Source organism: Neolamprologus brichardi, chromosome 1, assembly GCF_056152115.1.
Source record: "Neolamprologus brichardi isolate AB-2024 chromosome 1, ASM5615211v1, whole genome shotgun sequence".
Lineage (NCBI taxonomy): Eukaryota > Metazoa > Chordata > Actinopteri > Cichliformes > Cichlidae > Neolamprologus > Neolamprologus brichardi.
The window spans coordinates 22,595,007-22,613,362 of NC_142104.1; the positions used below are offsets into that span (position 1 = coordinate 22,595,007).

Below are 18,356 nucleotides of genomic sequence, written 5' to 3' on the forward strand. Positions count from 1 at the left end.
CCTGGTTCTGCCGGAGGTTTCTTCCTGTTAAAAGGGAGTTTTTCCTTCCCACTGTCGCCAAAGTGCTTGCTCATAGGGGGTCATATGATTGTTGGGCTTTTCTCTGTATCTATGAAGCACCTTGAGGCGACATTTGTTGTGATTTGGCGCTATATAAATAAAATTGAATTGAATTGAACTGAATTGGCCCACCGGCTTTATGTTTGACACCTCTGACATACGTACAATATAAAGTGATTAGAGATGACCATGGTTGTCATTTGGGGACATTTAAATAAAACTGATATGAATTTAATTGATTGCCGTCTAGGCACTCAATGGTTGTTAGTCACACTGGGTAAGACTGTGTCTGAAAAATCATATATATGGGTTCATCTTGACAGGAAGTCATTATTGTTGTCGTCTAGTCATTTTTGTTCAAGCTCTTTATTCAGACTTCCCAACACAGCCCTGTTCCTGTAGTTCCCGTCCTGCTTATTTGCCACAACAAACAGGAACTCAGTTTCAAGGCAAATTTACTCTGTAAATTTAATCTTCATGGGAAAGAATGGGTCTTTGTGACACCAGTTCTGCAAAATAAAGCTATTTTCTAAGTCAGTCAGTCAGTTAGAAGTGCGTTGTGTACTCAGCTGCTGGTTTATGTACTCTGTTGTCGTGGGTAACTGGGAAACAGAATCCTTTTAGGCTTCACTCACCATTGCCATATTCACTGCACTGCACGTTTTCGATAAGGCAATAATAGAGCAGGATTTTTTTTCCTGTCATTTGTTAATCATAGATAGCCTTATTCATGGTAGACGTGCTTGCTTGGACACTTCCCTTCAGATATTATCAGGAAATAATAGAGTCAGCTGTCAAAATAACTGTAAGATTAAAATATAAACCAGTCTTTGTGCTGAAATGCCAGTATCTATCCTCCTGATTTCTCTTTTTTTCAGAATCATTAAAATCCATTAAAGAGTATCCATGTCTGTATTCAGTTTTTACATATATTCTTATACGTGATAATTATCATGCTTTACTGACACCTCGACTGAATTCATCAAATAGATATTTTAGAGCTGATGTCATCTAGCCTGAATCTCTTAATAGAGCTGAGGTCTCGAATTAAGCATGGAGGGGATCCGGCTTTTGCAGTTACAGCCACGAGACTGTGGAATAACCTTCCGCTCAATATTCATACTGAAAAGTCTCTACAGTCTTTTAAACTCTGTCTTAAAACTCCATTGCTTTGTAGTCAACCTTGTTGCTTTTAAATGTGCTATAGAGATCAAAGTAACCATGGGTAGCTCTTTTTTAATGCGTCGATGATGCCTCTATTGAGTGGAGGAAAGTAACTACATATTTTCACTCAGGTACTGTAGTCAAATATTGTGACATTTATTCATGCTTGTATGTATTTATGTTTAAACATATGCCATTTTTGAATGTAATAATCCAGATAACAATGTACCATAGGTTAAAGGTCATACAGCTAACATTTTTTAAATCATAAAATGAACAAATTATTAAATAATATCAACAGTCCTGGCATTATGTCAGTGGTGACACATGGATTGCTCTCATGTAAAAGCATTTAAGAAACAGGCTAAAAAATACAGTTATCTTTGAAAAACTGCTACTAATAATAGTAAAAATTAAAGAAAAACACTCTAAAGTAATGTTATGTAAGGGTAAAGTGATTTGTTCACTGTTTGCAGGGCTGGCAGTTTGATTTCTGGCCCTTGCACATGATAAAGCATCTTTGCGCAAGACTGTGGCCCAATATTAAAGATGCAACATCAACTATCAGTGCAAGGGGGGGAAAAAAGAAATCATTGGGACAACTGCTGTAACCACAGGCCTGCTTGAGCTCAAGTTAAAGAGATAGGTTAGGCCAGACAGAAGTATTTAAGGCTCCATGCAAATCACTGGTGCCTAAAGTCTTTCACATCACACCGTTATTTTTGTTTTTACTTACACTCTACTTCTTGACGGGAAGCAGTATGTTCTTCTTTAAAATACTGTGTGGTTTAGAGAGGAATTGAAATACTCTGAGTCCTCTGCAGCTGTGCCTTCTCAGGTTCTGACACAATGGGGAGGGATGATGGCCCTAATGGGTATTAAATGTCATACAAATGCCAGGACTGTCACGCCTTCCTGCCCAGAGTACAACCAGTTGTCATGACTCAGCTGTGTATTGCCTTTGAAGTTTGGATAATAAGTTGATACTAAGTCATTGTAGACCGAAAATCATATATAAAGCTTAGACATGTGTTTAGAGAACACTTTTTTCCTGAGGGAGGGTTTTAGCAGAGGCTTGCAGAGCGAGGATAATAGTAACAGTGAGAAGTTTACTCTGCGCAGAATCTTCTGCAACTTCTCGTTGTTTTTTGCAAAACAACAGCACGCCACAAAAAGACAACATGCATTTAAGTGCAACACTTCAAAGATGTACACTTCCTTCTGCAACCAATTACAACAAAGTCACTATTGTAGCTGTACGCCACTGCCGCTGTCATAAAACTGTGCCACTGTGCTTTTTCCTCCTCAGTTTCACAAGTCGTTGTGCAGTGAAATATAAATCTGCAGTATGTGACACCCTAAAACGCTAAATATGATTTGACTGTGCCTTTCAAACTGTATATGTGCACAATATAACAGGTACATTTTTGAGCCATTGTTGTTTAATTGTCTTTAGGTCATATTTCAGTGATTAAATATGATATTGACAGAATTGATTTAAAAATCAAAGATCTCCAAACTCATAATACAAACAAATGGTTAGTTTCCCAGAATTAAAGTTCTCTTCAGAAACACAGACTCTGCTTCTTCACCTGCACCCCATGTTTCAGACCATCAAAGAATTGTTAATATTAGATAACTATAACCCAAGTGAATGCAAACTCCAGTCTTTAAAAGATTATTTAATTTAATAAGAGAAAAAAGTTATCCAAACCTACCTGACCCTGTGTGAAAAAGTAAGTTTGCATCTTCTACCAGAAAATCCTGAAGGAGAATGTACAGCCATCAGTTCATACCCTGAAGCTCAAACACACTTGACTTATGCAGGACAACAACAAGTGGTCTCTTCAAGATCCTTTGGCGTGACCTTAAGCAGGTTCATGCACAAAAACCCTCCAGTGTGGCTGAACCAAAGCAATTCTACAAAGAAGAGTGGGCCAAAATTCCACCATGATGAAAGATTAATTGCCAATTATAACAAATGTATTTTTGTAGTTTTTTGCTTCATGTGGCACAACCAGTTATTCAAGTTTTAGGGAGATTTTCACATAGGACCAAGAAGGAGAATATTTCTTTTATCAGACTGGAGGATGCACATGTTGTTTGTATCAGTGTGATGTAATATGTGTTTCCTTTAATAGCCACCAAATCTATAGGATACTGTAGCTAAACAGCGAAATATAGAGAATCAATATGAGATGATGCTTAACAACAAGAACCTGTTTAGTCTAATAATGAATTTTTAAATATCAGGATCATCAATCCATTCATTACCACATATTCTTCCTATTACCAGTTTTAGCGTAGACTAAATTACTACATTCTTGTCATAATAGCAGTCATTTATTTACCAAACACAAAGTAACTCACCTGCACATCTGAGACTTGGTTCAGTTTACCACACCAACATGTGATAATCTTGAGGCAGAATCCCCACTTCCACACTGCCAGAGTAGTACAGACCTTTCTGGATCAGGAGCACATCCAAGTACTTCCTTGGCCAGGATTTACTCTCAGTAGGCCTCCTACTGAACATGCCTGGGATATGCAGCGTCAACATGTTCAAAGATAGCCACAACCAACCAGCATTGCACAGCCGCATGCTGCACTCCTCCAGGAATGGAGGCCAACTACTCAAAAACAGATGGTCCATCTCATAACATCCAGAGCAGGCCATAACTCATGTTAAACATCTTGTACATAAGTAGATTGTCTATAAATGTGTCTATAAAATCTTTGATCTAAGAACAAAATATAAATCTCAGAATGTGTGGGCTAATTACAGCTTACAGCAACCTTTGTGACAGCCAAACATCTTGTCCTTGCCAAAACACTCTGCCATCATCATTGATAATGATTAATATGAGGCTAAATGAAGAAAAATCTAATTTTTTTTTTTTTTTTTTTAAAGTCCTGCTTTGTTTAAACCGTTATGATCTGCAGCAATTAACACTGGCAGCAGCTTTACCCTTCAACCTCCTTGCCCTCAGCAGAGTCAGAGAGGGGTAGGAGAGGTGTGAAGTGGTTTCTCACATGACCAAAATGTGTGAGCCTGTGTGCACAACAACAGCTCGAGAGCTTCAATCACCGGTGTTTGCATGTGGGGCTGTGTATGGGGCTTTATTAGCAGCTGATATAGCAGCACGTGTGCCCTTGTCAATTTGAATATTCAGGACGTTGTGACAAAAATCGAAATAATCAGTGACAGAAGGTGAAAGACGAAGAAGAGGCCAGCGTCTTTTATAAACAGAGGGAAATGTGTATCCCTAATAAATGGTAAAAATAAATACATCTAAAATTTATTGAATGTTCTGTAAGACATATTTATCTCACAATCAAAGGCAGAAGGTCTGAGCATAGTTTTCTTACCCGGTCTGTCATTCAGCTCACTTTCCAACAAACCTTAACTGCATTCAGAGGTGATGATTCTTTCATTAGGGGGCTTTCACAGCTTCAAGGTTGTTCAAGCTTGAGTTTGAATGGTTTCTTTCAAATCAGGCCAGATGACGTCTCGATTTAAAGGTGCACGCAACACACTCGATGAAGTAGCAGAAACGCAGATTCTTGCACACTAACATGAACTGCACAGACAATCACCTGTGAAATAAAAAGCAAGCTCAGTGGCTGCTCATGTTAAGTGCTGTGAGTTTCAACATCACACACTTGTTACGCAGATGTTACGTAAGGCCCAAAATGGCCTCCGTACAAGAAAGGAGTAGCTCTAATATTGACCAGTAACGAACCACCACACACACACTGCAGTGGGTTACACAAGATTTATTTGTTCTTTCTCCGGGTAAAACTACTGGCTGAAGACACAACTCCAGCCAGGAATCCAAGGCCCAAAGCCACCGCGGTCAGGGTTGTTAGCCTTTTCAGGCCTGACTTCGTTCGAGGCTGGGTCTCCACATCACACCCTGGGAGCTGGAACTTCCCCAAAACTGGTCCAGTTTCCTTGTCAGGGGCACAGAGAGTCTCCAGTCCAGTGTTTGTTTTCCTGCCTCCCAGCACATCCACTCACATCCCAATAAAAATGAGTCCTCCCTCCAACATCCTCAGATTATTTTAAAAGCAAAACCAGGCCAGGTTAAAAATCTTTTCCTTTAAAATGTGCACACTTCATCCTGGATCTTCGAGGCTTCCCTGATACACCAGTGTCCTACTAAAAAAACAACAACAAAAACCCCTACTTCCTGTTTCCTCTCCCCTTTATAGAGAAGGGCTCCAATCCTCCCCAATCAGCTGTTCCCTGTACTCAACTCCAAATAGCTGGCAGCTGGACTAGAGTAGAATCTCCACTCCCACATGGGTGTGGCACACACCTCACATCAAACACAAACACCAAAGCATGCAATTAATACAAAACAAAATCTAAAGTTATGCCAACCCAAAAGCTTAGTGGCGGATTCTCTCCATCCTTTTCCACCATGCTATACTCTGTAACACACACCCCAACTTTTTCCTAGCCCGTCCTCGGGCACTCTACTAACTATATCGAGATGGGGGTTTCCCAAAATTTTCACGGGCAGATCTCCTTGGACCCTCCTGAATAACAGGGGCAGACTGGTAGGAGGGGGGATAGTGATCTGACCCTGGCCTCTGCTGTGCCATGCTCCATAGAAGCAACCACTGATCTGAGACTGTCGCTATGTCATGCGTGGCTGTCGTCTCTGGTTCTGGGGTGCCATCTCCTGTTTTATAGTCATCTGAAGGTAGGAAAGTACATATGCGCAGGCGATTGCGATGAACCACCCTAACAGGACCATCTTTACCTTCCGGCCGAATTCTGTAAACTGGGTTTGTAGGGTTTGGCTGGCCGACTATAATTTGGATATCTTCCTCCCAGTGTGCTGCCAGTTTACCTTGTCCATCTCTTCTTGTTGTATGGACTAAAACCCTTTCTCCTGGGAGCAATGGAGCTGCTCTAGCTCCAACATCATACCTGCCCTTCATCCGGCTTGCAGCCTTCTGACTGCTCTTCTCCACCATTTGGTATGCCAGCCTCAAGCGTTCATGATGTCTTTTAACCCACTCTTGGGTGGTTGTTGGCTCTGTGGATCTCTTCATCCCCATAGACAGCTCAACTGGCAGACGAGCATTCCATCCAAACATCAAGTAGTGGGGGGTGTAACCTGTAGATGCATGGACAGAATTGTTATAGGCCTGGAGCAGTTCTGGTAAATATTGCACCCACCGAGTTCGCTTCTCTTCCTCTAGGGTGGACAACATGTTTATTAATGTCTGGTTGAAACGTTCGCAGGCCCCATTGCCCTGAGGGTGATAGGCAGTGGTTCGACTTTTCTGGCAATTATAATACTGGCAGAGTTCTTTTATGAGGGCGGATTCAAAGTTGGTGCCTTGGTCCGAGTGCAGTTGTTCTGGACATCCAATTGGCTGAATAATGTGTTTCAACAACATCTTAGCTGTGGTTGAAGCAGTCTGATCCCTGGTAGGTATTGCCCAAGCGTACTTGGTAAACATATCAGTAGCAACCAAAATGTACTGGTATGAGTCTGCCGGTCTACTTAGTGTAAGGAAATCAACCGCCACAATTTGGAGAGGTGCGTGTGTAAAAACAGGAACGAGCGGGGCCTTACCGTCACCATGGCCTTTATGACGTACACACCGTTCACAGGATGCTGTCCAGTCGCGCACTCTCTTCTCCATTTGAAGCCAGTAAAAACTACGGCGCAACATTGAGAGTGTCTTTGCCACCCCCAGATGACCATTCCTTTCATGGAAAGCCTTCCATGTTAATTGCTGTTCCTGCAAAGGAACAAGGATTTGATAATAAACCTCATATGTGTTGGAATCCACTCCCCTGCGGACCAACACACCCTCCAACAGCTCCAGCCGTGACCATTGTCTCATGTAATTTAAGACTGCAGTAGACTCCTGACGTCTCTCCTCCCCCGATGGTGTCCTTCCTTGGGCCATATAATGTCTCACTTTATACAACGTGGGGTCCTGCTCCTGTAAGCTTTTCCAGTGTCCTGGATCCCAATCAATGTTCACAGCCTGAACCCGTGCTCCTTCACCCATCCTCTGTGGGGACACCAGATCTTGAGGTTGCACCTGCAATGGCATTCTAGACAGAACATCAGCATTCACATTTTCCTGGCCGGGCCGGTACTTGATATCAAATTGATAATTTGCAAGTTGTGCTACCCACCGTTGCTCCACTGCGCCCACTTTTGCAGTCGATAAATAGACCAATGGATTATTGTCAGTATAAACTGTAAACAGAGACCCCCATAAATAGTCTTTAAATTTCTCAGTCACCGCCCATTTCAGAGCGAGCAGCTCCAATTTAAAGGAGCTATAGTTTGCATCATCTCTTTCTGTGGGTGCTAAGCTTCTGCTAGCATAGGCTATCACACATTCTTTCCCATCTTGTACCTGAGAAAGTACTGCACCAAGGCCCACTTTACTGGCATCCGTGTAGAGCCGAAAGGGTAATCTGAAATCAGCAAAAGCTAAAATAGGCGCCTCTAGCAGTTTCTGCTTCAGAAGATCAAAGGACTGTTGACAATTCTCATCCCAGTTTATGGGAATATTCTGTTTTTTATTCTTAGGTACTCCCACCAGCAATGAGTTAAGAGGCCTAGCAACACTTGCAAATCCTGCAATGAACCGCCGATAGTAACCGGCAAAGCCCAAAAAGGAACGCACCTGATGAATAGTCTGCGGGGCCGGCCACTTCTGTACAGCAGCAATCTTATCAGGGTCCGGAGCCACACCCTCACTGTTCACCAGGTGGCCCAGGAATTTCACCTGCTGCTGGAAAAGAACACATTTATCAGGTCGCAACTTCAGCCCATAGCTCTTCAATCTTGTAAACACTGCCTGCAGATGCTCTAGATGGCTGTTGAAATCCGGTGAGTATACTATCACATCATCCAGATATACAAAAGCAGACTCTGTGATTTGACTTCCCAAGCAACTTTGCATCAACCTTTGGAATGTTGCTGGGGCATTACACAAACCAAAAGGCATTCTTTCAAATTCATACAGGCCAAAAGGAGTACAAAATGCAGTCTTTTCTCTGTCAGCTTCGGAAACTTTCACTTGCCAATATCCACTTGCTAGATCAAGAGTGGAGTAGTATTTTGATTTAGTCAGCATTGTCAAGGTCTCTTCAATTCTAGGTAGTGGATGGGCATCTTTATGTGTCACTGCATTTAACTTGCGGTAATCCACACAAAATCTCAATTCCCCATTTTTTTTCCGTACCAGGACAATGGGTGCTGCCCAGGGACTTGTACTCTCCCTCACCACCCCTGATCGAATCATATTATTCAGCAACTCTCGCACTTCCTGATACATTTTAGGGGGAATTGGCCTGTACCGCTCTCTAATGGGAGGTGCCATACCTGTCGGGATAGAGTGCGTGATTACATCCGTGTGGCCATAATCCTCTTCGTCGGCAGCAAACACATCGCCCCATTTCCTCAAGAGACCATTTAACTTTTCTTGCTCCTCTATGGATAGGTTTGACTTCCCTTGTGTCATAACTTCAATATGAGGGCCGTTACCAGGCGGTTCCGAGCTCACCTGGTGCACACCAACTTCAACAATACCTGGCCTGGTTTGCTCAAAAGTAACTTCAAAAGGCTCCTGAATGTCAACATTTTCCGTGGAGAATGCAGCAAGGGCCTCGTAACGTCGTAACGTGATAGGAAAAGGGTTGAGGTTCCTTACTTTGATGGGGACTCGGCCTCTACGGACAATTCCTAGGGATCGAGCAACAGCAACTGTACTAGGCCCTTCCAGTGGCTCCACCAAAATACATTGTCCTTTCCTCAGTGTCTGTGGAGCCCTGGCCCAAATCACCTGCTCGCTGTGCTCAGGGACCATCACCGGATGGCGATAAGCTGGTCGAAGGGTCCCCACCTGTTGTACAGGGGCAGCCGCCTGAATTCTCTGACAGTCCTGAAAAGCGGATGCCCACGCTTGTTGGGTGTCTACAGTTGAGCCAACAGGCCAGGTCTGGGTCTGTATCTGAGGTTTTGAGAAAAGCATATCCCAGCATGGAACGATGACATTCATACCTAAGATAGGTAATGCATTAGGATTATTGGGATCGTCCTTTGAAATCACAATTCCCATATCCTTCAAGGTAATGTCTCCCACCTGTACTTCAGCTAGCACATAGCCCACATAAGGAATAGCCAATCCATTCGCTGCCTTCAGCTTTAACCAATTGAGGTCGCTTTCTTTTCCTGGCTCCTGCTCACCAAACAATCTCCTAAAACAGGCTTGTGGCATTAATGTTACATTAGACCCAGTATCTAGCAAAAATGTCACTTCCTTACCATCAACGAACACCTCTACTTGACGGCATGTCCCTAGAAATTGAGAGTGATTTAACTGGGCTGGACCACTGTCATCCTTTCCAGTCACCTGGCCCATAGTGACTGGATTTACTCGTTTAAAGCCATCTGAGCTGGAGTGCCCCGACACTCTCTTGCCATGTGTCCACTGGCTCCACACTTACTACAGATGGGCTGCCCTTGTTCATCCCACTTATGCCGTGGTCGTTCCACCAACCGTGAGATTTGCTTTGTCGCTGGGGGTGGCTCAGACACTTCAGCACATCTCCTATACTGAGAGGAACTAAAGTTCCGCCTTTCTCTCTCACCTCTGGGAGCTGAACACGTCTGTGGCATTGGTGCTGGTCGAACAAATTCCCTCAGCTCCTCCTGAAGAGTATTCTTGAGATCCATAATTTGCTCCTTCATTTCTGCGAGAATCTCTGCTTTAAATTTATCTTTCCAATTCAAGGTATCCTGCCACTTTAGATCCCCTTTTACTACAGCACAAGCGGAGTCTTCGTACAAACTATGCAGCGCATCTGCTTCCAATTGCAAAGCCTCTTTACGCACCTGTTCGAATGAGAGATTAGGGTCATGCCTTAACAGACGCCGTAGATCGCGCTGTATCTCACCCTCCCTGAGGCCCAAGACAAACTGATCACGCATGTGCAGGTCGGCCCGCCGAGGGTCTTGTGGCTCTTTTGTTTGCAGGCGATGGCCTATCTCCCTTAAACGTAATGTGAACTTTCTAATAGGCTCTTCTGCCCTTTGTCTGCACTCATAAAACATGGCACGCAAGGTACCCACAGCTGTTTTATCCCCATACAGTTCTTTAAGTTGAAGGAAGATCTTATCTGGAGTATCCCGCTCCACTTGCTCCAAAATAAGAATTTCACGTCGTGGTTCTCCTCCTAATGCACTCAGTACAAAATCACACTGCTGTTCTATCAACCACTTTTGAGCACGGAGCATTGCACTAATTTGGCTCTCCCAATCTTCATAATTCGTGTTAAGCCCACAAAATTTTGGTACCCAGGGTGCACCAATAAAGAATGGTGACACCATATTAATGGTTTCAGATAGCTCATCCGCCATATTGATCAGTCTAAGGCAGGTGGGTTTGTATGCTGGTCACAAATCCTGTCGACAAACGCCAAATGTTACGTAAGGCCCAAAATGGCCTCCGTACAAGAAAGGAGTAGCTCTAATATTGACCAGTAACGAACCACCACACACACACTGCAGTGGGTTACACAAGATTTATTTGTTCTTTCTCCGGGTAAAACTACTGGCTGAAGACACAACTCCAGCCAGGAATCCAAGGCCCAAAGCCACCGCGGTCAGGGTTGTTAGCCTTTTCAGGCCTGACTTCGTTCGAGGCTGGGTCTCCACATCACACCCTGGGAGCTGGAACTTCCCCAAAACTGGTCCAGTTTCCTTGTCAGGGGCACAGAGAGTCTCCAGTCCAGTGTTTGTTTTCCTGCCTCCCAGCACATCCACTCACATCCCAATAAAAATGAGTCCTCCCTCCAACATCCTCAGATTATTTTAAAAGCAAAACCAGGCCAGGTTAAAAATCTTTTCCTTTAAAATGTGCACACTTCATCCTGGATCTTCGAGGCTTCCCTGATACACCAGTGTCCTACTAAAAAAACAACGACAACCCCTACTTCCTGTTTCCTCTCCCCTTTATAGAGAAGGGCTCCAATCCTCCCCAATCAGCTGTTCCCTGTACTCAACTCCAAATAGCTGGCAGCTGGACTAGAGTAGAATCTCCACTCCCACATGGGTGTGGCACACACCTCACATCAAACACAAACACCAAAGCATGCAATTAATACAAAACAAAATCTAAAGTTATGCCAACCCAAAAGCTTAGTGGCGGATTCTCTCCATCCTTTTCCACCATGCTATACTCTGTAACACAGACATAAATACATACAGACTAAAGAGACTGCTTAAAAAGTCTAAAGTGTGGTTGTGCTTCAAAAATTCAAATCCAAATCAAACAGATACTTGATGTTTGAATAAAAATACTTTTTTATGCATATAAATCTGCTTAAACAGATAAAGGAAAGTGTTAATACTAAACATTTCCTACGTGTCTCATATGCCTGATCATGGACTGTGTTAAAGGGTAACAATCACTTATCAGAGTTCATTTTTGTAGTCAAAGAGCACCACAACTGCCACGTTATATTTACTTATATGCAAACTGACACACACTCAATACAATAGCATCAACCCACTTCAGAGCACTAAGACCGGACAGGAACGGCACTATTCCCGAGGTGTTTGAAGTAAAAGGACGCACAAGGACGACTCAGGCATGGGGACAAAGAGCTTTATGTTAAACCCTGTCACCTGGACTTCTCCCTCTGCTCTTTGTTGTCATGGTTACGTAACTGTCAACTTTAAAGTGCCACTTGTTTTGAACCAAGGAAACAAAAATGACATGACACATTCAAGCATATAAGCTTTATTAATCTATTTATAACTTAAAAAGGAGAAGAAGAAGAAGAAGACAACCTCAAAAGCATCACTGTAGGTTTCACATGAACAACATAATTAAAGAATTCAAAACATAATTATCACAAAACAAGTGAAGGGCTAACATATATTGTAATCCACACATAAAGGATTAACTAGTTTGAAAGGGATCAGTTGATGTGATCTATACTCTCATGGTCTGTAGGACTTTTTTTGTCACACTACTCCCACACAAACTCTAAAGTGCAGTTCTCCATCATCTTTGAGGTAAAGACGGTTTCAAATTTTCTACCGTCCTCCTCTGTGAACATGTTTTTCCAGTCTCCCATTTTACCTGCATTGCAAAAAGGAAAGACAGAGAGAGAAAAGTCAAAGTGATCTTTTTTTTGTCCTGTTAGGTTCCTTAGCCAACAAAATTGTTGTCTGAAGGCCAACAAAGATGTGATTTTTAAATATAAATCAAAAATGTATTTTAAAAAGGGATTTGGTTATAGTTTACTGGGTAGTACTCTGTTTTATATTAAAGAGTTACCAGTTTAGTTGAACCTTAATGTAAGACAAGACTGAATAGGACTATTGAAGACTGAATAATTACCTCGTCATTTTATGCTACTAAAAAAAGGAAAATTTCAAAAATTCAAATGTCTATAATTGAGTCATTAAATATTAATTGAATAGTTTCACAGCCAGAAGACCAAAGGTGATATTTCTGTATATCTCCTTCTAGATGGCGGTATTGTGAACAGGCTGTGGTTAGGCTGGGTGAAGTTGTTATTCAGTTGAAAGGAAATTAAAAACATTTAGACTGTTTAGTGTGAACAGGAACAGTGAACTGTGCAGCTAAACCAAACAGACAGTTTTTCTCTCATTACTTATTTTGAAGATAATTATCATGTAGATGAAATGATGCAAAAAGCAAAGCTACTGAGAACATAAATTTTCCTCCATTTCCTTTTATTTTCTTGAGACCTCTAAGATTCATCTATCATCCCCTATGACACATTGATGAGAGCTCTCAATGTGTCATAGGTTACCAAAAGTAAGTAGATTCTCAGCAAGTTGCATTTTTGCAGCTACTATTTTGGTCACATTAAGACACTCTCAGACATCTAATCTGCTTACAGTTCAGCAGAACTTGCCTTTTCTCATGAAGGAGCCCTTGCTGTGGTCCATTATTTCCTGAGGGACGAGAGTGTAGTTGATCATCTTGTTTTCCTTCATGCTGCTGAAGCTGCAGTGTTGCACGCAGTTGTTGACCTCGTCCTCCACCAGGGGACACTGAAGGAACGAGCTTATTTTCTTTATGGTGCTGTGCAGGTCCTGGCAGCAGGAAGAAGAGTGCAATTTAAATTTCCTCACTTCACTGACATGAGAGACCTCCCTGAAATGCTAAATAATTATGAAATGAGCCATAGGGTTCAGTTTGAAGTAGTGTACTTCCACTTTTCAGACCTGCGTCTGTCTTTGTGACCAGGGAACAAAACAAATGAATATTTTACAGGGGATAGTGTGCTTAGCTGTGGTGCAATAATTTACCAGCGACATTTCTTCATAGGTGACGTGAAGCAGATTGCTATTAATCTGACCGGTCCAGCCTTTAATGTGGTCAAACCAGGAACCGAAAGAAACTGAAACAAACAAGCGTGTGAAGAAATACTGCACATCTGATCAGATTGAAACTTGTTTTGAAACAAGCAAAACAGTCATCCTCACCTGTTTCCTCCAGGAATTGGTCCAAAAACTCTGAAAATGAATCAGGTTCAGGGAGGAAGTTGGCCATTTTGTGGAAGTGGTAAAAGGACACGACCACATCTTTAGGATTTCTGCTCACATAGATGACCTGTGACATGACATGTCTTGTTAAGTTTACTCACAGTCATGTCCATAAATATTTAGTTGATCCTTTTTGTGGTAATCTTTCCCCCTGTGCACCACCACAGAGGATTTTAAATCAGACTATGTGCTTTTACTCCAGGAGTTTCACAAAAGTTTTGCAATAACTTTAGAAATTGCAGAGATCTTTAAACATAGTTCCCCATTTTCAGAGATTTAAATTTAACTGGACAGCTGACCCACAGTGTCGTAGTTGGGTGTGGTCTCTTTACTTAATGAGAAATTATGCTTTGTCCCTTACGCTCAAGAAATCATCCCTAGACTTCTATCAGCAGTCAAGATTGTTAAGTAGAATTAGACGCTTTCCCACAATGGAAACAAAAACAGAAAACACAAATATTTATCAGTTAAATTCATGGCACCTAAAAGTCTGTCAAGTCTGGATGACAATGCTTTTTCAGAAAAAGCTGTCAATCTTGAAATGTTTCTCTCTGATTTGTGTTTTTGCTTTAAAAAAAAAAAAAACATAATTACTGAGATACAGCTTAATAATGAGATTTACAGCAGAAAAACCAACTAGTTGTGTTATCTGACAGACAAAGTGTAAATAATACCATAACTAGTAAAAACAACAACAACAACAAATAAAAGTCAAAACTCAGCTTACTGTGTACATCAGTATAGGGTATCTGTCAAATCAGTATATAAACCAGCCAAACCAGTGGAGTTAAGTTAAGCTTCCACACTACAGTCAACTGGACACTCTGCCTGATCAGCTAAAGAAGTGTTGTTTGTTGTTTGGATCTACCACAAAATAATTAATAATGTCCTGTAGGAATTATTTTTAAATGAATGCATGACATTACAAATTGGACATTATTTGGCTTGATAAATGTATTAACTTGTCTCATTGTGTTAAAAATACACATGCATATTTTAAAGATCTGATGCCGGGACGTTATGCTTTCAGTATTTGGTCTTAAATAGTCAGTATAGTCAGTAGTTTTATAAATCCCCTTATTAGACTAGTTTGGTGCGGCAAACTGCTAACCTCAGCCAGGCTGCAGAGAGCAGGCATGGGCTCAGTGTATAACAGCCTCCAACACTGGCGAATGTTTAGAATAAATCTATCAATTAAACGTGCACTTTAATGACCTTGGTTTTGGAGTGCTGGAGGGCAGGGCCCAGCAGGTGATGAGGCAAGTGTGTAGTGATGACTCGAGCTGTAGTAGGTAAGGCCTCCAGCAGAGCAGAGCTATAATAATGCTCCAACCAAGGAGCTCTTTTCCAGTTTTCAACAGTCTGGGACAACCCTGGGTTTCCTCTGGTGCGTATGAGAGTCACAACTTCCTGTGTCCATGTGGTACCTGTTAAGAGGAATGAGTGAGAGGCATTGATGAGCCCACATTGATTAAATTCAGTCATATAAACCATAGAAAGTTACTCAAACTCAATGAAATGCTTAAAATGCAAAGTAAGAAGTTATTATGTAAATTGCTAAACTCACCACAATCTATTTCACCATGTTTTCACTGAGTTGCTTAACATTCTCGTCTGGTTAGCTGCATTACATATAGAAAGACTGGTGTGTGTGTGTGTGTGTGTGTGTGTGTGTGTGTGTGTGTGTGTGTGTGTGTGTGTGTGTGTGTGTGTGTGTGTGTGTGTGTGTGTGTGTGTGTGTGCATCTTTGGAAGTTTCTTCTCTCTTACCTGACTTTGGATAAGACGCTATGAGAATATCCGTATCCAGAAATGGAAAGCTGACAGCATATTTCAAAGAATCTTGAGTGTGCAGGTGTCCAGGAAACGAAATGCCATGAAACATCTCTGTGACATCTAACCTGGCCATATCCACCTTCAACAAACTATTTACTGCTTTTGATATCCTTTCAGCTGCCTCTGCTCTAACCTCCTTTTTGTGATCTGCTCTGTAGCTCTGTCTGTGTCCGCCTGCCTCTCTGCCTCTATGCTCTCCTGTTATGTGTCTTTCTTGTTGAGAACACACAGACTGAAGCAGAAAGAGGAAATGCAAATTAACGTGTCACACAAACAGTGGGCGTTACTTGCGGTAATTTCCAAATATCGCATGCAGGTATTCACACTGAAAGAGGAAATAATAGCTAAGTTAGCAACGTGGGAAAATCTGTACATGTTGAAAAAACAGAGACTGACGGAACAAAAGAAGAAAAGCAGCTTAAGTAGTACAAGTGGTACATTTTCTCAATGACTGCTTTCAAAATATATAATGGGTTTTTTTATAGCTTTAAATGTATGACCTACTTGGACACAAAAGACTATACAGTATTACTCACCACTGAAAAACACTCCATCAGCTGCTATCAATGGCCTCCAGTCTTTCTGTTTTAACCTTTTAGTTTCAGTTGTCTTGATGCATGCTGGTAAGGAAATTCCCAAAAGTTGATTTTGTTCTTCTAGATGTGCGTTTTCAGTGGGGGAAACGCTTTTCCAATCATCCAAGTGACTTCTTCAGTCTTCAGTTAGAAAAGTTAGAGACCATCTCTGAATCGAGGAGGAGGCCTAAGAGTACAGCTTTCACCGTCTTACAGTGCAGTGATTGCAGCCATTCCCCAACTCTCTGTGAATGGTACTCATGGCCATTGATCCGTGTTCATTGATCAATGGTCATGACAATTTGCATACTAATGATCATGAAACTAACTTCACAGCTCATTGTTCGTTCAGTGGTGCTAGTTTCAGTCATTATGCAACAATATTGTTTGTAAGGTTGGCAAAAACGCTACAGATGAACAGCGTATTTATATATTTAAAGCATATTTATGATTATGACTGGATAAATAAATGAACAAATATTTTTTGGCGGGCGGTTGAAATGACTGAAAGATTAATAGGCTCTGTTCGTGAAGGTTCTCAGTCATCCAGGTCATTGTAGTCAAAGGAGCTTGCAAAGAAAAGCGTCTGGACTTCTTTAAGTTGCTTGAAGACGTTTCACCTCTCATCTGAGAAGCTTCTTCAGTTCTAAGGTCAAATGGTGGAGAGTCCCAGATATAAACCTAGTGGGAGTATCCCCCCACAGAGGGACAAAAGGACCCCCTGATGATCCTCTAATCATCTGAGCCAAGATGTGAAACTGGGTGTGGGTCCCAATCAGCCAGGGTTTCGGGTGAGCTCTTTGTGAAACTTGGCCCCACCTTATCATGCGAATTCCTGAGGTCAGATGGCCCAGGATGTGAGTGGGCGTTAAGGCGTCTAGGGAGGGAACTCAAAACTGGATTATAGATGGCAGACAGTTGGTGTCGTAAACCACCGCCTCTGTTCAAAGATGGCCGCTCACAGTGGACATAGATGGCTTCTTTCACTCCTCTTTCAAACCATCTGTCCTCTCTGTCCAAAATGTGAACATTGGCATCCTCGAAAGAGGATCCTCTTTCGAGGAGCCTCCTTTGATTAATAGGGTCTGTTTTGAGTTTTGTTAAAAAAAGAATGACTTCATATAGGGAAAAATATATATGACATGTGTAGGACACTAGTTTTTTTAATTAAGCAGCAAGGCAGAACAAAATCAGGGCTGTATCAAGACACAAGGACTAAACCCCAATTCAACCAGACCTAGAACGGATCCAGAATTAAAACAGGACTAGTTCAAAAACAGGACTACTTAGGATTTAACCAAGACAGAACCAGAATCAGAACTAGATGATAGTAGCACTAAAAATCATCATAGACCTTTTTAATTCTACTCTAATACACTATTTAGATTGAGAAAAGTTTATATAATTATTTAGCCTTGTTGTGCAAACAAGCCTGCATAACTTAATAAATATAGACTTTGAAAAATAACAAACCTAAAAAGAAACACTAGGTATGAGATACATGAGTCCCTATGATACTTTTGGTAAACAACCATTTGACTAACATGTCTGTCTCACCTGCTCTTGTTCCATCTCTGTTCTGTCCTCATTCTCCATCTTCCTCTCTCTCCCTCTCTGCTCCTCTCTCTCCCTCTCTGCTCCTCTCTCTCCCTCTCTGTTCTTCTCTCTCCCTCTCTGCTCCTCTCTCTCCCTCTTTGTGCTGACAATCAAGCCAAACACCAACATCATCAAATATACAGTTGAAACCAGATATTTACAAACTCTTCAGATAAAAACAGATACACTTTTTTAATTGTAACATCAAATCAGACTAAATGTTTATTTTTTTTAGATTGATAAATATAAAAAACATATTTGTTAACTTTAAGAGTAAAGAGATAAACCATCTGTATTGAAGCTTCTTCAGCTCAGAATGGAATGTCTGGAGTTTTCTTGTTAATTAACAATAAACTTAGTGTACATGTACTCCTAAATTTGATGAAAGTGATAAAAATAGACAGCTCTGTCTCTCTTTATTCTGACATTTAACTAATTCAAAGGATATTTCAATATTTATTTATCCAAAACAAAACAAGTTTACTCTAAATTGATGTTGTACAGTAAAAGAAATGTTTTTGTGTTTTCCATAAAGTGTATGTAAATAT

The 18,356-nt window shown here is 41.5% G+C and overlaps 2 protein-coding genes across 2 annotated transcripts; both read right to left on the minus strand.

The window, feature by feature from the left end:
- Positions 1 to 5,709: 5,709 nt before the first annotated feature.
- Positions 5,710 to 9,636, minus strand: LOC148106404 (uncharacterized). Its single transcript, XM_087843328.1, has 5 exons — positions 9,079 to 9,636; positions 8,458 to 9,000; positions 7,897 to 8,004; positions 7,062 to 7,299; positions 5,710 to 6,356 (listed from the first exon to the last, which is right to left on the minus strand). The coding sequence occupies exons 1-5, from the start codon at positions 9,634 to 9,636 to the stop codon at positions 5,710 to 5,712; spliced, it is 2,094 nt and encodes a 697-aa protein (XP_087699454.1).
- Positions 9,637 to 12,153: 2,517 nt separating this feature from the next.
- Positions 12,154 to 15,854, minus strand: sult5a1 (sulfotransferase family 5A, member 1). Its single transcript, XM_035906176.2, has 6 exons — positions 15,572 to 15,854; positions 15,018 to 15,229; positions 13,743 to 13,869; positions 13,566 to 13,657; positions 13,169 to 13,349; positions 12,154 to 12,363 (listed from the first exon to the last, which is right to left on the minus strand). Exons 1-6 carry the CDS (start codon positions 15,708 to 15,710, stop codon positions 12,251 to 12,253), a joined length of 864 nt encoding a protein of 287 aa, XP_035762069.2. The 5' UTR covers positions 15,711 to 15,854; the 3' UTR covers positions 12,154 to 12,250.
- Between the last annotated feature and the right edge of the window lie 2,502 nt (positions 15,855 to 18,356).

Coding starts and splice junctions, on each gene's coding strand:
- LOC148106404 (XM_087843328.1), bottom strand. CDS start 9,636: ATGGGCCAGGTGACTGGAAAGGATGACAGTGGTCCAGCCCAGTTAAAT. Junction 9,001..9,078: donor CTTATCGCCATCCGGTGATG/GTCCCTGAGCAC, acceptor ATTTTGGTGGAG/CCACTGGAAGGGCCTAGTAC. Junction 8,005..8,457: donor GGGCAGCACCCATTGTCCTG/GTACGGAAAAAA, acceptor GTTCTTTTCCAG/CAGCAGGTGAAATTCCTGGG.
- sult5a1 (XM_035906176.2), bottom strand. CDS start 15,710: ATGGCCAGGTTAGATGTCACAGAGATGTTTCATGGCATTTCGTTTCCT. Junction 13,658..13,742: donor CCAATTCCTGGAGGAAACAG/GTGAGGATGACT, acceptor TGTTTGTTTCAG/TTTCTTTCGGTTCCTGGTTT. Junction 13,350..13,565: donor CCTATGAAGAAATGTCGCTG/GTAAATTATTGC, acceptor TCCTGCTGCCAG/GACCTGCACAGCACCATAAA.